We start from the raw sequence: 19875 nt of genomic DNA on the forward strand, positions 1-19875 counted from the left end.
TCTCTGTCTCTCTCTGTCTCTCTCTCTCTCTCTCTCTCTGTGTCTCTCTCTCTGTCTCTCTCTCTCTCTCTGTCTCTCTCTCTCTCTCTCTCTCTGTCTCTCTCTCTGTCTCTCTCTCTCTCTCTGTGTCTCTCTCTCTCACGTGTCTGCAGAACACAGTTCACTGGAAGAGAAAAAAAAGGATAAAGTGGACCCGACCGACCCGACTTACAAAAACAGCAGCAGACAGGTGTTGAGCTTACACCCATGCTAAGCTAAGCGGAGCTGGCTAGCAACTCTGCTGCTAATGGGACGTCCAGACTTCAAGTTCTTCCTGCAGGTTTTCCATCAAGAAAACCTTTGAGTCAGTTCACATACGGCTGCAGCTCCAACTAACACGACATCCAACTGATCAGGTTATTGTTATTATTATGATGATTCACTTTCTGCCTTTATTATTAATCCTCATTTTTGTAAATATTTTGTCATCTGTAAGCAGTTTGGAGAGCAGCAGCTCCCATCTAAGAAATAACACATCAGGTCCCAAGTCCAGAGAGCCATCAGAGGATCACAGAAGAGGAAGAAATCAGTGTTCTCAGGCTGACGGCCTCCGTGTTTATTGTTGAAAACAGGTCGGCCGTTGTGAGCCATCTGCCCTCTGGTGGTGCATGCTTGTACCATCACTTCCGGACTATAAGCTGCTACATTTTTCCACACACTTTGAACACTGCGGCAGACTGGATAAATTTATAGATTGACACAACTTGCTTGATGAAAGTCAACATGGTTTTAGAGCAAAAAGGTCCACAACACTGGCATTGTGCAATTCCATAGAAGAGCTCAATAAACATGTGGACCAAAGGGTAATAGTTATTTATTGACCTACGAAAGGCTTTTGACACAATTGATCACAATATATTCTTTCAAAAGTTGGAACTGTACGGGATCAGAGGAGTTGCTCTGAGTTGGTTTAAAAGCTACTTACAAAACCGAAAGCAGTTTGTTAAACTCGGGGAATACTGTTCTTCATGTCTGGACATCATTTGTGGGCTACCACAGGGTTCTGTGTTGGGCCCAAAATTATTTATTTTATACATTAATGATTTATGTAAAGTTCCAGATCTGGTTAAAACTGTTCTCTTTGTAGACGATACAAACATGTTTTGCTCAGGGGAAAATCTGTAACAATTATTATCTGATTTAGGAATTGAAATGATAAAGTTAAAGAGATGTTTGGTATTAACAAATTATCATTAAATTTGTCTAAAACTAAACTGATGTTATTTGGAAATTATAAAAAAGATACAAATTCAGTTAAATATACATGGGGTAAACCTATAGCGTGTCAAAGAGAATAAGTTTTTAGGTGTCACTGATGAAAGAATTAATTGGAAAGCTCATATTCTACATATTCAAATGAAGGTATCAAAGAGTATTGCAGTATTAAATAAAGCAAAGCATGTTCTTTTGCAGAGCACTACATACTCTCTATTGTTCATTGGTTGCTCCCTACCTGACTTACTGTGCTGAAGTTTGGGGCAACAGTTATAAAACTACAGTGCAACCATTATTCATTCTTCAAAAAAGAGCATTAAAAACAATTCATAATGCAGGTTATCGAGATCACACCAAACCACTGTTCATTAAATCTCAAATATTAAAACTCCACGATATGATTTTGTTCAAGACTGTTCAATTAATGTACAAAGTGAAAAATAAACAAGTGCCCTTTAGAATTCAAGAATATCTTACTGAGAGAGGGAAAATATAATTTCCGGGGCTTGTATCATTTTAAAATTGCTGGCGCTCGGACGACCAGGAAAGGTTTCTGTGTCTCCATGTGTGGCCCAGATTATGGAATAACCTGACGGATGACCTCAAGCGATGTCCAAATATCAATCAGTTTAAGAATCAATATAAAGACATGATGTTTTCAAGATATGTGTCTGCTGAAGAAGGATGAGTTTTGTGTGTTGTAACTGTAATTGTAAATTTGTTCGGTAGCACTCGGATTGTGTCCTTTAAGTTGAAGAAATTGAAGGGGTTGAAAATGCGAGTGGGAATAGTTGTCCCCCCCTTTCTTTCTTTGCTCTCCCTCTGATGACTAGATGTTACTTTTGGTTAAAGGGGTAGGCGTTACAAAGCTATGCTTCGGCCTACACCCTTTCAGGCACACGGATGCATTGTCAATCCATTTTCTTTTTCAGTGTCAATCCATCTTTTCGTTTTAAGTTTTGTTTGTTGTCGTTTTGTGTGTGTGCTGAATAAATTCATTCATTCAAACAATGATGCAACAAATTTATGGATTTTTACAGACTTTGCTGTAAGTCCAAATACGTCAATTGATGCTGTCAAGTGATTTTCTGAAAGCTGCGCTCCTCATGAGGTGTAAATTTGCACACACAGTGTAAATATAAGGTCTTACCCGTTCATTTTAGTGAAGAAAAGTCCCTCTGTAGTACTTTGTTCCAGAGTTGCGCCATCAGATCAGTCAGCGGAGCCTTCTCCCCCCACACTTCCAAACTGGTGTAACAATTTATCTTCCCCCTGGATAAACCCCCCCAGGGGGAAGGGGAGGTTGTCCTAGGATATCTTCCCCCCACCCTGGACAAGTTTTGGCAAGATATGTATGTTTGTTTTTTGTTTGTAATCATTGCATTTTTCACCTTTGACTCGCTGTACAGCACACAGTTTACATCAGACTCTTGCAACTTCATATATAGCAGTCCTAGTAAGGTACCTTTCAGTACACAAAGGATCAAGCTCAAGGTCAAAGGCCAAGGTCACAGGAAAATTCAACAAAAGAACTTTCCTAGTTTAAATTTTTTGAAATATTGACTCCAAATTTGCCATGAACATAGTCATAGGCCTTGCTCATTACCTGGGATAAGTGATTGACCTTCACCTTCAGGGTCTTGCTTGAGGTCAAATGTCACCTAAATTAGGTCAAACTTCAGATTACAGTAAAACATGTCGTGTAATACACCAAATTAATAATATTTTATGATTACATTAGTACTAGCAGAATATAGTTATATGATTACAAACAGATAAAACTTTAATAAGTAAAATTCATTACAGTTCAGTTCCAGTTCATTACAGCAAATTATTGTTATACTGGGTGTCGAAAAACAAACGTGTTGTTTCTTCATTATACTGTCAGTATAATAATAAGAATCAACAGAATAATATAAATCACTTTACTTATCTGCCATTCTTTATAATTATGACCTAGTTTGTACAAAAGAGATTTGAGAAAGGTGGCAGACATTAATAGCACCCTCACTGTCATTACGTTTCTTCTATTTAAATTCTATTCTGAACCATCCCTTAGTTATGCTGCTATAGACGTAGACTGCTGGGGGGTTCCCATGATGCACTGTTTCTTTCTCTTTTTGCTCTGTATGCATCACTCTGCATTTAATCATTAGTGATTGATCTCTGCTCCCCTCCACAGCATGTCTTTTTCCTGGTTCTCTCCCTCAGCCCCAACCAGTCCCAGTAGAAGACTGCCCCTCCCTGAGCCTGGTTCTGCTGGAGGTTTCTTCCTGTTAAAAGGGAGTTTTTCCTTCCCACTGTCGCCAAGTGCTTGCTCACAGGGGGTCGTTTTGACCATTGGGGTTTTTCTGTAATTATTGTATAGCTTTGCCTTAAAATATAAAGCGCCTTGGGGCAACTGTTTGTTGTGATTTGGCGCTATATAAAAAAAATTGATTTGATGTTTCTTGTTTCTTTCAATCAAACTGCTTCATCTGGAACCACAAGACATCCATGAAATATAGAGTTTAAAGGTTACTCTCTCCTGACTGGGCCTTATCATGGTTTGGGTTATTCAGTGCTGCCCTGTAGGAATGTTGTTTGTCAGGGGCGGGGGCAAGATTTCCAGGGTGGGAGTGAAGATATCCTAGGTTATATCCTAGGGGTTAATGTCTCATTTACCACAGACTCCATCCGATCCTGGCTGCACACGATGAAATCTCAACAAAAACCTTAAAATGACTCAGTTCTCTGTGTGGAGCAGAGAAGCCGTGTGACGGCATGCGTGCACTGGATGATGTGTGTGCCACTGTTTACGTTTCACCTACAGCGGAAAAAAGCATTTATGGTACATATTTAATTAAAAGTTTTTAAAAATCTTTCTAACAGCTTTCTGTGTAAATATCTCATGTTACAACGTGGAGACCTGCGGCTCATAAGTGAGGCCTATTTATGTACAATTTCTTTTTTCTTTTAAACTGGTGGGTGCAGCTCATATTCAGGTGCGCTCTATAGTCCGGAAAGCATGGTAAATTATTTTTTGTTTTGTTTGTATTTTATATTGTAAATCTCTAAAAACTGGATTGCATACTTTTACCATTATCTTTAAAGCATCATTTTGATTGTAGATAAGATTAGATTTGTGCTTAGAATTTTGATCCATGAGACGTCACATTAAGACGAGAAATGTTTTGTGTTTATTTGATGGCAGCAGGTTAAACTTTGCTTGTTTTGGTACTAAAAGCTGCTTTTTAATTCTTCTCTCTGTAGGTCTGTAACACCACATTAGGACACAGGAGGGACTGATTCTCCTTCACCAAACATCTCATCAGTGCCACTTTGGTTCACACAGGACCACACCATGTTTCCTGAAGATGCCCTCAGCAGCACCTTGAAGGTCTACCTGATGTTCAGAGGAAGCAAACTGACAACAGATCTCAGTCTGACCTACAGTGAGGAGGAGTTCAAGGCCTGCTGTGGGGCTGTGGACCTTTTCCAGCTGTTCATGGAAAACAATCTTGGAGAGGTCTTTTCAGAGACGGTTACCCTCCTAAAGATCCCCATCACCACATGCATGACTACTGCAGAAGCTGAGAGGTGCTTCTTCACCTTGAAAAGAATCAAAAGGTTTCTCGGAAACACCATGAAGCAGGACAGGCTGAATGCACTGGACACGCTGTCAACAGAAAAGAAGCTGCTGACGGAGCAGACAGGCAGCCCGAAAAAAGGTGGTGTTGTGATCTTGATTTGTCTTTAGTTTGTTCTTTTGTCACTCCTGTATGAAGTGCTTTTTGATTTTGGTTCATCCACAGTCAGTGCTGCAGCAGCGCACATTTTAATAACAACAGGATGTTTAAAAACGTATTTCACTCTCCACTTCAAGTCTGTTTCTGATGGACTGTGCATGTGATAAACCTTACCGGCCAATCAGGCAACAAGTTTTTAATCTTTGTCGTGTCTTCTTCTCTCTGCTCAAACAGATGGTACAGATGCATAACCAGAGGGGAGGACAAAGATCATCTTCCAGAGATCATTTTACAAATGAGATTTAATGTATTTTTAACAATGAAAACAGAATTTTACTACTGCAATGTGGCACAAAGTGGAATGGACGAGCCTTGTTATCAATTTTAAAATGTTTCACAAGCAGCTTGGAATAACTTTTTTTAATGCCTGCTGGTGGCGCTGTTAAACTGTCCCTGCATTGATTTCAATCTGCTCTGTGGAGTATCGAGGAAAATGCAAGTGCCAGCTCAGGACTCTGTATCAGCAGTTAATATTAAATGTCTAGAATCTGGACCTGAGCAAAAAAGATCAGGATAGAACTACTGAAAATCTGAAGTTTTCAAAAATGTGCTGTCATCACCACAGCGCCTTTCCAAGCAACCAGATGGAGCAAAACCTGTGACAGTCACAGGAGGAGCCTGATTCTGTCTTAAGTTTCTGGTCAGTTGATCTGTCAGACCAAATCCATCAATGTGATCAATCTGATAGACTACACAGAGGCCCTGTTCTTGCTTAGTCTGAGTACTTTTATCACTGTACACATTATATGCTAGCTGTTAGTTTTGTTTTTCTATTTTCTTAACAGCAGATCTGAAGTGGATGTGCATGTCAATTTGGCATGTTTTACTCTGGATGCCCTTCCTGACAACTTCATATTACATGAAGAATGGGCAGGGGTGGGTTTGAACCGGGGACTTTCTGCACCACAACCAAGCACACAAAATGCCTGACCACCACCCCACTGTTCTATTTCTGTTCATAAAGTATTCTAAGGTTCAAATAATAAACGCTGTTTTCTTCAGATATTATACTTTGTGTAAAACTGTACATGATATAGATATTCATCAAAATGTTTTTTTTTTTTTTTGCCGTATGTATGTCCGAGTAATTAAGAAGTCACTGATGCTGACTTCAGAACTTAAACTCCTTCAAAGTAATGAAATGTGCAATCAGTGAAAACCGGTTTGGATGGTGGAGAAACTGCACAACCCCCATTAAAGGTGGGTGGAGCTCTCGGACTTTCTGTTTATACCCACGAAAAACCACATGAAAAAATTATGCTCATTAGGAACAAATCTGAAAAACATTCATTTTATTTGTGCACCATTCAAAAAAAGCACCCCATGAGCAAACGCACCATGACACTGATCAGGAACCCCCCCAACCCAGCAGGATCTGACAGCCAGAACGACCAACAAAATGACCCAAAGTACCGTCTCACATCCTCAGTCCATGACTGCAGCGCACCGTGATGCTGCCATCGGTTTTAAATGCAGCACAAGAACGATGATTTCCAAATCATTTCTTTAGAGCAAAGCTGAATGACAGCTGTCACTGATGTGTGTGTGTGTGTGTTCACCTCAAGTCCAAAGTACTGGTGTCCCTTTCCCAGCACAGCATCCACATATTCCATCACCAGCTCAGCCGCTGCTTCCAGCAGGTCATAGTTCAGGTAGAGGCGGAGCAGAGCGGGCGTGTCCACTCCCTGTACAGACACCTGCACATTACACTCCACCCAGAGCATGATGGGAAGCCCAACAGAGCTGCTTCAGCAAGAAGACACAGATGAGTTCCTCAAAAACGACAACGCCACATTACAAACAGCAGCATCTCTTTGCAATATGTTCTAAGGTGTCGATTGTCCACGTGTCACAAGACAAACCCCCCCCCCCCCCGGGCACAATGACGAAGTCAGAGTACTCAGCCAATCAGGACCTAATTTTCAGCTTCAGAACTCAGCGGCAACTTCACAGCCTCACTGTCGAGAAACGGATCCAGAGCTTCTTTCGTGATGGTGCAAGTTAGAGAACGTGTCCAAGAGTCGGTCTGACCTCATGAACGCAGTGAAAACACAAACCAGATCATGCCAACATGAGAAGATGCTACTTTAACAGTTACACATGATAAAAAGAAAAATGCAAGATCCTCATGAAGATTTTAAAATTCATCCATGAAAGGACAACAGCAGTGTGCGCAAAAGAGCGATTCTGCAGAAATAAACAAAGTTTATAGTGGGATCACAGTTTGTGTTTAAAGCCACAAAAGAAATAAAGCCAGTGAGGAGCACAGAGGCGGCTGTACAGGAACCCTTGGTTTGGTTCTAGCTGGTCTGGTGCATTACAGGTGGACAGCAGCCTGGTGCACAGCACACAACCGTGGGTCTGTACTGGAGCGTCTATTTTTGGACTGCATTTAAAAAATGTGACATCTTTAAATGCTGCTGTGAATCTGTGAATTGAAAACCCAGACTTTAAAGGGACCAGGTGTGGGAGGGCAGGAGGTTTGGACCAAACCCATCATGACTAAACGTGCGCCAACATGGCATTATCATGGCGCTGTCACGGCACTACGTGGCTTAGCGTGGCTGATGCAAGCCATTCTAGGCTGTAATGACAGGTCGGTCGTGGCTCACTACAGGCTGATACGTGGCACATGTGGGGTACAGAGAGGCACATAGAGGTGCCTTCATAGCGGATACATGATAGATGAAAACGTGGGTCATTCTTCGAATAATCGCTGACACACCCATGCATGGCTCATTCATCCTTCATTATTTGGTGGGACCCAGGTTTAAAAAAGGTTTACAATCAGAAATAAGAAAGGAAAAAATAAAGCAGAAAATAATTTTCTTTTTTGCTAAAGCTTATAGTTAGGGCTGGATCAGGTGACCCTGAACCATCCCTTAGTTATGCTGCTATAGACGTAGACTGCTGGGGGGTTCCCATGATGCACTGAGTGTTTCTTTCTCTTTTTGCTCTGTATGCACCACTCTGCATTTAATCATTAGTGATTGATCTCTGCTCCCCTCCACAGCATGTCTTTTTCCTGGTTCTCTCCCCTCAGCCCCAACCAGTCCCAGCAGAAGACTGCCCCTCCCTGAGCCTGGTTCTGCTGGAGGTTTCTTCCTGTTAAAAGGGAGTTTTTCCTTCCCAATGTCGCCAAGTGCTTGCTCACAGGGGGTCGTTTTGACCGTTGGGGTTTTTACGTAATTATTGTATGGCCTTGCCTTACAATATAAAGCGCCTTGGGGCAACTGTTTGTTGTGATTTGGTGCTATATAAATAAACTTGATTGATTGATTGATTGTTTTGTTGGGCTTCATCTCAAAGCAATTTCTGTCTGCTATTATACAAAGGTCACATCACAAACTTCTACTATGAAGTTGACTGATGTTTTTTGGAGTGTTTTCCTGCACTGAAAACAAGCTTTCACACTTACAGAGGGCCTTTCATACTTTGAGGGGCGGGCTCCTCCCCCTCAGCCCATTGATATGCGTAAACGGTGCTTTATGCTGGAGCAAGAGCGCTTGCCACAGGCTTATTCAATAACATTCATGGGCCAAGTAGTGAACCATTCCTGCTAAACACACTCTGTTTCAGCACTTGACATTGTATGAGGCTTTCTTAGTCTGATCACTTCCATTCAAATGCATAATGACGCAGGGCACATTGGAGCCAGCAGCCACAGGGCTATTCAAACGGCATTCCCAGGCAAACTAGTAACACATTGCTGCTCCTAACAATCTTTGGGATACCATATGAGGCTGCTCTGCCCTATGACTGGATACTGGAAAACCATGTGACTGTGAACCAATTCCAACTGGACACTCACATTGCACACGTCATCATAAAACTTCTATGAGGAGTACAAAGATGGTGGATGGCTGGCTTGTAAGTCCACAGAGTTCACTTTTAAGCAAAAAAGTAAGTTTCTATCTCATATCATTAAAAAGTTATTTATAATTTAGTAAAACTTGTACTCAGCCGTTGTATACAATGGCGTTGGCCCCAGAGGGTCAAACTGCTACTCAAAGCAGGACCTCAATCAGCAAAAACCTTCAAGCTTTCCACTTATTCACAACCCTGGATCCACAAAAAGAGCCGTATCCCAAGACTGCGTAAGGCCGAGTGAGGTCAGTGAGGCGGGACGGAGCACGGACACTCAGAACCTGAGAAAAGTCTGATATCATCAAGCCGGACTCTGAACCACTTGAAGATGTCTCGTACAGTGAAACAGTAAACCACAAAATATGAGGAATCAATCTGACAGAGAAGATTAGCCGTGCGCGGCGTACAGGTCCAAACTTGACCATCATTACATAAATTAAGACAAACACTAAAATTACACCGGTCTACAGACAACAAGAGACCGAAAACCACACGAGCTTTAGAGACAGCCTGGACTAAGAGCAGAAAGGACCAGCGGCACGCTGAGGCTCTGACAGACTCTGTTCTTATACGGACCTCTCCTGTGCAGCTCTGAAACACCTTCACTCTCTGACACCTGTTCAAATAGGACCTCCTGATAGGAAGAGCTACAGCACAGCATCCTGCGTTCTCATTGGCTGATTGCTCACCTTGTAGGACTTAACCAGCCAGTCAGGCAGCGGGACACCGTGAGACAGCAGCTTGCTGATGATGCAGTGGTGGTGTCTGCCACAGACAGACGGGTACCGGTCCAGGTAGGAGGACAGCAGCCGCCAGGCCTCGTCTGTGGCACTGCAGAGACCGACACGCGCGCACACACACACACACACACACACACACACACACACACACACACACACACAGCATGAAGCCTCCAAACTCTGACGTGACCTCAGTGACACAGACTTTTTATAACTTTTTTCCTCCACAGTTGAATTTTGTTAAATTTCCCAAAAATAAAATGTTGTTGACTACGTTTACATGCCATTAATATTCGGGTTAAGGTCAATATTCCGGTTTCTGAATCATTAGGAATAACCCGTTTATGTGCTTAAGCAGACAGAGTTACTCCTGTATACATGGTCATTGGTATCATCTGGAATATCCCCATCTAAACAGCGACACGTCTTCCACTGGTGCTTAATTTGGTCTGGCGTTCGTGCAAAACCTGCTTGGTGTAAAACCCCTCACTACACACTTTACACACTTTTCTCAAACAGGCATTAACATGTTCTCACTTTTCTCTCCTGTGTAAACACTCTCTTTTTTCTTCTGGGTGAGAAGATTATAAACAGACACACGCAGAACATAACGTGCCTGCTCTCCCTTCGCTCACTGCCTCCGGGGGTACGGATGCGGGACCCGCAAAAAAATCCAAGTCATGGCCACGGAGCTCTGCGGCTGCGGTTATCGAGTCCCTGCGGCGCTGTGGATTTTTCCGCAAGAAATCTATCCTTGCGGGCTGCCTTCGCATCAAAACAGCGAGCATAGTCTCTGGACCTGTTGCCAGATTTGGCGCAGCTCTGCACAGCAGAGAGGGGGGCGGTGTGAGTGGCCCGCTGCGGCATTTACCGAGCCCACAGACTCAGTAAGCGCATCAGAGGCAGTGAGGGCAATCGCGGTGATGTTGACCGGTGCCGCGCCCGGCCCGCCTGATAAGGACGCAGAACACAATGCGCTATTTATCTCTGCTTCTGTGGTGTCTGGTGGGTTGCGCGCGCCGCATACAAGTAGTTGCCATACTCCAAAGACCAAGATTCCTTGCAGATAGGACATGCGCAGAACACAAAATAATGTTCCTTTCTATGAGGATATCCCGATGCACGTTTATATGACCTGATATTCGGGTTAGAAAAGGAGTAACCCAAGGGTCTTATTCGGGTTTTTAAAAACTGGAATATGAGCATATTCGGGTTTTTGCGGGTGTTTACATGGCCGTGCGCAACTGGGTTATTTCTAATATTCTGGTTATGAAAGGGTTATTGGCTGCATGTAAACGTAGTCAATTAGTAACTGGAATGACGCATGTGACCCCGGATACAGTAAAGACACAGGTGTATAAAAGTGGACTGCTCGCGGTCAGTGAGGTTCACACGAGGTCTCTGGTGGAGTCTCCAGGTGGAGGTCAGGCGAATGGACTGTGTGTCCAGTTTCATTCAGCTGGTTGGGCAGGTTATCCGTGAACCAGAGCATTAGTGGGTTCAATCCATGGTTGTGGCCATATGTTCTTTGGGAACATTGTGCGACTCATGAAGAACATGAAGGTGTTTGGTTTGGGACCCGGTTCCCTCAAGAGTCCAGGCTCACCTCGACTCTTTGGTGTTGACGACGGTGGACAGCTGGTTGGCAGCTAACCAGGTCCAGGCTTCACTCTGAGCTTCTTCTCCACCGTACTGCAGCTTAATGCACCTACACACAAAGACCTGATCAGACCCAGAACATGAACGTATGAACAGGTGGACCAGATCCTGTCAGCCTGCTCTCAGGGCACGTATCACATACAGACCAAAGTGACCAGAGCTCTGCAGCCTTTACTGTCCACAGAACCGCATCTGTCCCATCTCCAACAAATAAAGTTATTCTGGAGGCACAATTTGTTTCTTTGACAAATTCAAATCAGAAAAAATAAGGATCCTGACATTTTCTTTGACTTTCTGTTTCAGTACAGACACGATGAACCACAGAGAGATTTCATTTCTGCATTAAGGCCTGAAAGGCATGGAAAAGAAAAAAGGCTGGAACAGGGATAATTTAATGAAATCAGGATTCAATCATCACTTTTACAGCCAGTCTTCTTCAGACAAGTCGGGGAACAAACACATGAACATCTCCAAGTCACTGAATATGACTTCCAAGTGGTTGCTGCGCTCAGTTTCAGGTTCCCGGTTCAAACCCCACCCGTGCCAAAGTTGCATCAGGAAGGGCATCTGGCGTAAAACTTGTGCCAATTCAACATCCAGATCCACCGCGGATCGAATGAAAACCAGGGAGCAGCTGAAGGGTCTTACTATTCGAATAAGTAATAAGAATTTGGTCCTGCAGAGTCTCTCAAACTAAGTGACCGTGCAGTAGGCCTTTCACACTGCACACGTTCAGGGCATTAAACGCATCTCTATAAAACCCATTACTTTCAATGAGAAGTGTCGCAACGTGTCAACAACTGAACTAGCGTGACGCCATTTCCGCTTGTGATCAGGCCACTGTGGTCAAAGTTCAACCTGATTCAACTTTCACCACTGCACACTGTGACGTAGCTTTGCGCTATCCAAAACAAACAAGGCACCGGGACAAAACACGGAAGATGACAGACAGAAACGTGTCACAGAACTGTTCATTGATGCACAGCAGTTTTCTGAAAAATTACTTACAAAACTTTTTTTTTTTTTACCTCTGATTGCTGTACATTTTGAAGTAAAAAAAACCTCTCTTACATTAGAAAACTTGAATTAAAATAGTTTTAAGTAAAAAAAACAGAAAATTCTTTAGAAATCTTAGATGTTCTGCAAATTAATACGATAACAGTTGTTTCAGATATGATTTCTTGATTACCATAAACCTGGATATTTATTTCAATCAATCAATCAACTTTTTTCTTGTATAGCGCCAAATCACAACAAACAGTTGCCCCAAGGCGCTCCACATTGCAAGGCAAGGCCATACAATAATTATGAAACACAGTCTACGTCTAAAGCAACATAACCAAGGGATGGTCCAGGGTCACCCGATCCAGCCCTAACTATAAGCCTTAGCGAAAAGGAAAGTTTTAAGCCTAATCTTAAAAGTAGAGAGGGTATCTGTCTCCCTGATCTGAATTGGGAGCTGGTTCCACAGGAGAGGAGCCTGAAAGCTGAAGGCTCTGCCTCCCATTCTACTCTTACAAACCCTAGGAACTACAAGTAAGCCCGCAGTCTGAGAGCGAAGCGCTCTAATGGGGTAATATGGTACTATGAGGTCCCTAAGATAAGATGGGACCTGATTATTCAAAACCTTATAAGTAAGAAGAAGAATTTTAAATTCTATTCTAGCATTAACAGGAAGCCAATGAAGGGAGGCCAACACGGGTGAGATATGCTCTCTCCTGCTAGTCCCCGTCAGTACTCTAGCTGCAGCATTCTGAACCAACTGAAGGCTTTTTAGGGAACTTTTAGGACAACCTGATAATAATGAATTACAATAGTCCAGCCTAGAGGAAACAAATGCATGAATTAGTTTTTCAGCATCACTCTGAGACAAGACCTTTCTGATTTTAGAGATATTGCGTAAATGCAAAAAGGCAGTCCTACATATTTGTTTAATATGCGCTTTGAATGACATATCCTGATCAAAAATAACTCCAAGATTTCTCACAGTATTACTAGAGATCAGGGAAATGCCATCCAGAGTAACGATCTGGTTAGACACCATGCTTCTAAGATTTGTGGGGCCAAGTACAATAACTTCAGTTTTATCTGAGTTTAAAAGCAGGAAATTAGAGGTCATCCATGTCTTTATGTCTAAGACAATCCTGCAGTTTAGCTAATTGGTGCGTATCCTCTGGCTTCATGGATAGATAAAGCTGGGTATCATCTGCGTAACAATGAAAATTTAAGCAATACCGTCTAATAATACTGCCCAAGGGAAGCATGTATAAAGTGAATAAAATTGGTCCTAGCACAGAACCTTGTGGAACTCCATAATTAACTTTAGTCTGTGAAGAAGATTCCCCATTTACATAAACAAACTGTAATCTATTAGACAAATATGATTCAAACCACCGCAGCGCAATGCCTTTAATACCTATGACATGCTCTAATCTCTGTAATAAAATTTTATGGTCAACAGTATCAAAAGCAGCACTGAGGTCCAACAGAACAAGCACAGAGATAAGTCCACTGTCCGAAGCCATAAGAAGATCATTTGTAACCTTCACTAATGCTGTTTCTGTACTATGATGAATTCTAAAACCTGACTGAAACTCTTCAAATAGACCATTCCTCTGCAGGTGATCAGTTAGCTGTTTTACAACTACCCTCTCAAGAATCTTTGAGAGAAAAGGAAGGTTGGAGATTGGCCTATAATTAGCTAAGATAGCTGGGTCAAGTGATGGCTTTTTAAGTAATGGTTTAATTACTGCCACCTTAAAGGCCTGTGGTACATAACCAACTAACAAAGATAGATTGATCATATTTAAGATTGAAGCATTAAATAATGGTAGGACTTCCTTGAGCAGCCTGGCAGGAATGGGGTCTAATAAGCATGTTGATGGTTTGGATGAAGTAACTAATGAAAATAACTCAGACAGAACAATCGGAGAGAAAGAGTCTAACCAAATACCGGCATCACTGAAAGCAGCCAAAGATAACGATACATCTTTGGGATGGTTATGAGTAATTTTTCTCTAATAGTCAAAATTTTGTTAGCAAAGAAAGTCATGAAGTCATTACTAGTTAAAGTTAATGGAATACTCAGCTCAATAGAGCTCTGACTCTTTGTCAGCCTGGCTACAGTGCTGAAAAGAAACCTGGGGTTGTTCTTATTTTCTTCAATTAGTGATGAGTAGAAAGATGTCCTAGCTTCACGAAGGGCTTTCTTATAGAGCAACAACTCTTTTTCCAGGCTAAGTGAAGATCTTCTAAATTAGTGAGACGCCATTTCCTCTCCAACTTACGGGTTATCTGCTTTAAGCTACGAGTTTGTGAGTTATACCACGGAGTCAGACACTTCTGATTTAAAGCTCTCTTTTTCAGAGGAGCTACAGCATCCAAAGTTGTCTTCAATGAGGATGTAAAACTATTGACAAGATACTCTAACTCCCTTACAGAGTTTAGGTAGCTACTCTGCTCTGTGTTGGTATATGACATTAGAGAACATAAAGAAGGAATCATATCCTTAAACCTAGTTACAGCGCTTTCTGAAAGACTTCTAGTGTAATGAAACTTATTCCCCACTGCAGGGTAGTCCATCAGGGTAAATGTAAATGTTATTAAAAAATGATCAGACAAAAGGGAGTTTTCAGGGAATACTGTTAAGTCTTCTATTTCCATACCATAAGTCAGAACAAGATCTAAGATATGATTAAAGTGGTGGGTGGACTCATTTACTTTTTGAGCAAAGCCGATAGTCTAATAATAGATTAAATGCAGTGTTGAGGCTGTCATTCTCAGCATCTGTGTGGATGTTAAAATCGCCCACTATAATTATCTTATCTGAGCTAAGCACTAAGTCAGACAAAAGGTCTGAAAATTCACAGAGAAACTCACAGTAACGACCAGGTGGACGATAGATAATAACAAATAAAACTGTTTTTTGGGACTTCCAATTTGGATGGACAAGACTAAGAGACAAGCTTTCAAATGAATTAAAGCTCTGTCTAGGTTTTTGATTAATTAATAAGCTGGAATGGAAGATTGCTGCTAATCCTCCGCCCCGGCCCGTGCTACGAGCATTCTGACAGTTAGTGTGACTCGGGGGTGTTGACTCATTTAAACTAACATATTCATCCTGCTGTAACCAAGTTTCTGTTAGGCAGAATAAATCAATACGTTGATCAATTATTATATCATTTACCAACAGGGACTTAGAAGAAAGAGACCTAATGTTTAATAGACCACATTTAACTGTTTTAGTCTGTGGTGCAATTGAAGGTGCTATATTATTTTTTCTTTTTGAATTTTTATGCTTAAATAGATTTTTGCTAGTTATTGGTGGTCTGGGAGCAGGCACCGTCTCTACGGGGATGGGGTAATAGGGGGATGGCAGGGGGAGAGAAGCTGCAGAGAGGTGTATAAGACCACAGCTCTGCCTCCTGGTCCCAACGCTAGACAGTCACAGTTTGGAGGATCCCAAAAAAAATTGGCCAGATTTCTAGAAATGTCTATTTTTAGACAAAATCTGAAAATGAATGCGTACATTTTTAAGTGTGGAAGATTTAATCACTCATATTTACATTTGAAATAGGAAAAATATAAATATTTATTATAAACCCAACAGGTGATGTAACAATGACTGCAGTGCGTCTGTTAATTAGTAAGTCCCTTCGGCTGCTCCCTTGTTTGCACTTGGAGTCGCCACAGCAAATCCAAGGTCCTCGTTGACTATGTGACTAATTTTAATGTCATCAGGACAGAGTAACTCCTAAAATATGAATTTGAATATTCTAGTGACTGAGTGCTTTGAAATAATGCACAACAGGGGCAGGGCTTCTTCTACCTGTGCAAGCGTCTTATTGTCTGAACTTTGACTTCATGGACATGTTTAATGATTCATTCATTTAATGTTAAAATATGAAAGAAAACAGCTTTTTCAAATAATAATTGCTCTTTAACACTCTGGAGTCAACTGACACGCCACCGCGTAAAAAGTCACATGACCTAATTAAAGCGGACGTTGCACACAATCCGCTCCACTCTGTCTGAATGTGTGTTGAACGTGTGGAATTCAACTTCCACACCACTTTTTAAATTTTATTAATAGGTGTCAGAAAAATGATGTTATTATATTTGTAATGTCTATTTTATTATGCTAATCACTGATCATTTACTGTGAAATGTCTGTGGCCCTTGAGTAAGATGTTCTATGAGAATGTGAACTTTAAACCCTGCTGCCTTGAAAATGAGCTATTGTTGTGGGAATGAGAGCAGATTACAGGAGAGCAAGTTTAATAAGTTAACTGTCCTTGAAGCAGAAGCTGAGAGTAGAACAAGCTGACCCCGACTCTGCTGACTGGAGCCGGTCCTGTTTTGACGCTGTTGAAAAGCCATAATCTTTTATCTGTATGGAGCCAGATTCTGAGATGTTTTTCTGCCTGCACCTTATTCTTATGCTTTGTCTTAATAAAAGCTGCAAGGGGCAAGCGAGCCCTCAGAACAGATGATGGCACTGAGAGGGAGGGGTCGCCTGTTCTATCGCCTGTAATAATTTGAGCTGTCTCTTTTACCAGGTCCAACTCTGACATTTACAACAGGCCAAGTATAAACTGAATTCCATCCATCCATCCATTTTCTTCCACTTTATCCGGAGTCGGATCGCGGGGGCAGCAGCTCAAGCAAAGCCGCCCAGACCTCCCGATCCACACACATCTCCTCCAGCTCCTCCGGGGGAACCCCAAGGCGTTCCCAAGCCAGCCGAGAGATGTAGTCCCTCCAGCGTGTCCTGGGTCTTCCCCGGGGCCTCCTCCCAGTGGGACGTGCCCGGAACACCTCTCCAGTGAGGCGTCCAGGGGGCATCCGGAAAAGATGCCCGAGCCACCTCAACTGACTCCTTAAGACGTGGAGGAGCAGCGGCTCGACTCTGAGCTCCTCCCGAGTGACCGAGCTCCTCACCCTATCTCTAAGGGAGCGCGCCCAGCCACCCTGCGGAGGAAACTCATCTCAGCCACTTGTACTTGCGATCTCGTTCTTTCGGTCATGAGCCAAATCTCATGACCATAGGTGAGGATCGGAACGTAGATCGATCAGTAAATTGAGAGCTTTGCCCCCCTACTCAGCTCTCTCTTCACCACGACGGTCCGATACAGCGACCGCATCACTGCAGATGCTGCACCGATCCGTCTATCGATCTCACGCTCCATCCGTCCCTCACTCGTGAGCAAGACCCCGAGATACTTAAACTCCTCCACTTGAGGCAAGGACACTCCACCGACCTGAAGAGGGCAAAGCACCTTTTTCCGGTCGAGAACCATGGCCTCGGATTTGGAGGTGCTGATTTTCATCCTGGATACTTCACACTCGGCTGCAAACCGCCCCAGTGCACATCCAGCCCCTCTCCAGGAGTTGGGTACGGACTGGACACTAAACTGAATTATAATTCATAATTTCTGCAAGCTTTCCTTGGGATAATATTCTCATATTTGCTGAGCATTTTGCAGACACCCACAGGAGGGCTGTTCATGTTATACAGTGAAAAAATAAAGTTCGGGCCACACGTTTTTGTTCCACTTGGGGTTTTATATGTGCAGACCAAATCTGAACTCAATCAGATAAGATTTAGAGGTCCCCCAGAGTGGCACATGATCTCTCCCTCCGCTGGCAAGACAACGTCACCTGAACCGGAGAAGACTGTGATGCCATTATTTTCTTTTACAGGAACATGTGATGGCTTCTAACTGCAAAAAAGTGGTGGTTGATTGGTCACCCAGAGGAGAACATTACTGGAATTACTGGATTACTACATTGCTTGTTTGGGGAAAATTGTTGCTTTGTGGGGGCCCCTAAATAAAGTCCCATTACAATAAAATTTGGCAGATCTTTTGTTCAGGGATAAGAATGGGCAAAAAACAAAACAAAAAAACAACACCTCTAAAAATAGCAGCGGCCCAGGGGCCACCGTAGGCCCCCAGCAGGGTCCAGGGGTAGCACCCCTGTTGGGGGCCCACAGGTTTAGAGTATTTTAGAGGCATTCCAGGGCCACTAGAGAGACTCAATTTCATGGATTTCCATTTTATATATTTTTTTATGATGGGGTATGTGGAAACCTGACTGTAATAAAATTTTCTGAATATGTAGACCATCTTTCAGTGATATCTGCCTTGTGCTGTAGCACATGTACTTACTATGAATGCCATAGCATTGGACAGATATCACGGAACTTGCCAAAACTATTCAAGTGTCTTTCCTGAACCTGCAATGAGCTCTGAAATGCACTGGAACTTCAACTTTCAACTTTTTTTTTTTTTTTTATATATAGCGCCAAATCACAACAAACAGTTGCCCCAAGGTGCTTTATATTGTAAGGCAAGGCCATACAATAATTATGAAAAACCCCAACGGTCAAAACGACACCCTGTGAGCAAGCACTTGGCTACAGTGGGAAGGAAAAACTCCCTTTTAACAGGAAGAAACCTCCAGCAGAACCAGGCTCAGGGAGGGGCAGTCTTCTGCTGGGACTGGTTGGGGCTGAGGGAAAGAACCAGGAAAAAGACATGCTGTGGAGGGGAGCAGAGATCAATCACTAATGATTAAATGCAGAGTGATGCATACAGAGCAAAAAGAGAAAGAAACAGTGCATCATGGGAACCCCCCAGCAGTCTACGTCTATAGCAGCATAACTAAGGGATAGTCCAGGGTCACCTGATCCAGCCCTAACTATAAGCCTTAGCGAAAAGGAAAGTTTTAAGCCTAATCTTAAAAGTAGAGAGGGTATCTGTCTCCCTGATAACTTCATGCAAGTATGTGGAAATCCTTTAAAGAGAATGAAACCTATCAAAACAACAACATTTGTGGTATAAAACAGTGACTTTATTAATAATTACATATAAAATGTATGCTTACAAATTATTGCCCCACAATAAATTCCTAAATCACACCATGTGAGTTTGCAGTCCGACTACTGATGTCAGTCAGTGTGAAAGCCCCACAGGCACAAACGGCATAGTATCATTAAAACACACGTCCTGTGCACCAGCTGTACCACAGTCTATGAAATTCACCCCCCCAAAAAATAAAATAAATAAATATAAAATTGATGCAGGATGATTTCAGCATGCAGGCAAAATATATCTCATTATTTTTGGTTTATCTATTAAAGAGTAAAAACTTAAATCAATTGTAAAGCCAGAAAGAAATTTCTGTAGGAAGCATTTTAGTCATAAGGTCAAACAGAGGTGGAAGTGTTGGCTTTTTAAATACTTGAAAGACACTGGACTCATCCAGAGGATTTAGTGCTGCTATAACGGACTGATGCAGCAGGTGGCAGCAATGCAACAATAAGGATGACAGTTGCTGTTATACGCCACAAAAGAAGAAGGGTTCGTTTGTTGTCTCCACACGGTCACGTGACGGTTTGAGATAAGGCGCATTTCATGTCAAAAAGCCATAAAATACTTTTTTTTTAAGTTAGCGGTTTTATGTGATAAAATACATTTTGATAAAAATCTGTATACAAACACTGGTTTTGCAGCGCTGAGTTTCCTGATCTCAGAAATGGCCCAGAAAAACTCTGAAATCCACAG

General features: G+C 42.3%; 1 protein-coding gene across 1 annotated transcript in view; it reads right to left on the reverse strand.

Annotated features, from left to right (window-relative positions):
* The window catches only part of LOC117505889 (nuclear pore complex protein Nup160-like), a 160270-nt gene that overhangs the window by 5227 nt on the left and 135168 nt on the right, over positions 1-19875 (reverse strand). The window contains 3 exon segments of the mRNA XM_034165424.1: positions 6602-6727; positions 9599-9740; positions 11256-11357. Coding sequence (XP_034021315.1) covers positions 6602-6727; positions 9599-9740; positions 11256-11357 — 370 coding nt within the window.

The sequence above is a fragment of the Thalassophryne amazonica genome, unplaced genomic scaffold (genome assembly GCF_902500255.1).
Source record: "Thalassophryne amazonica unplaced genomic scaffold, fThaAma1.1, whole genome shotgun sequence".
In the NCBI taxonomy this organism is placed as follows: Eukaryota; Metazoa; Chordata; class Actinopteri; order Batrachoidiformes; family Batrachoididae; genus Thalassophryne; species Thalassophryne amazonica.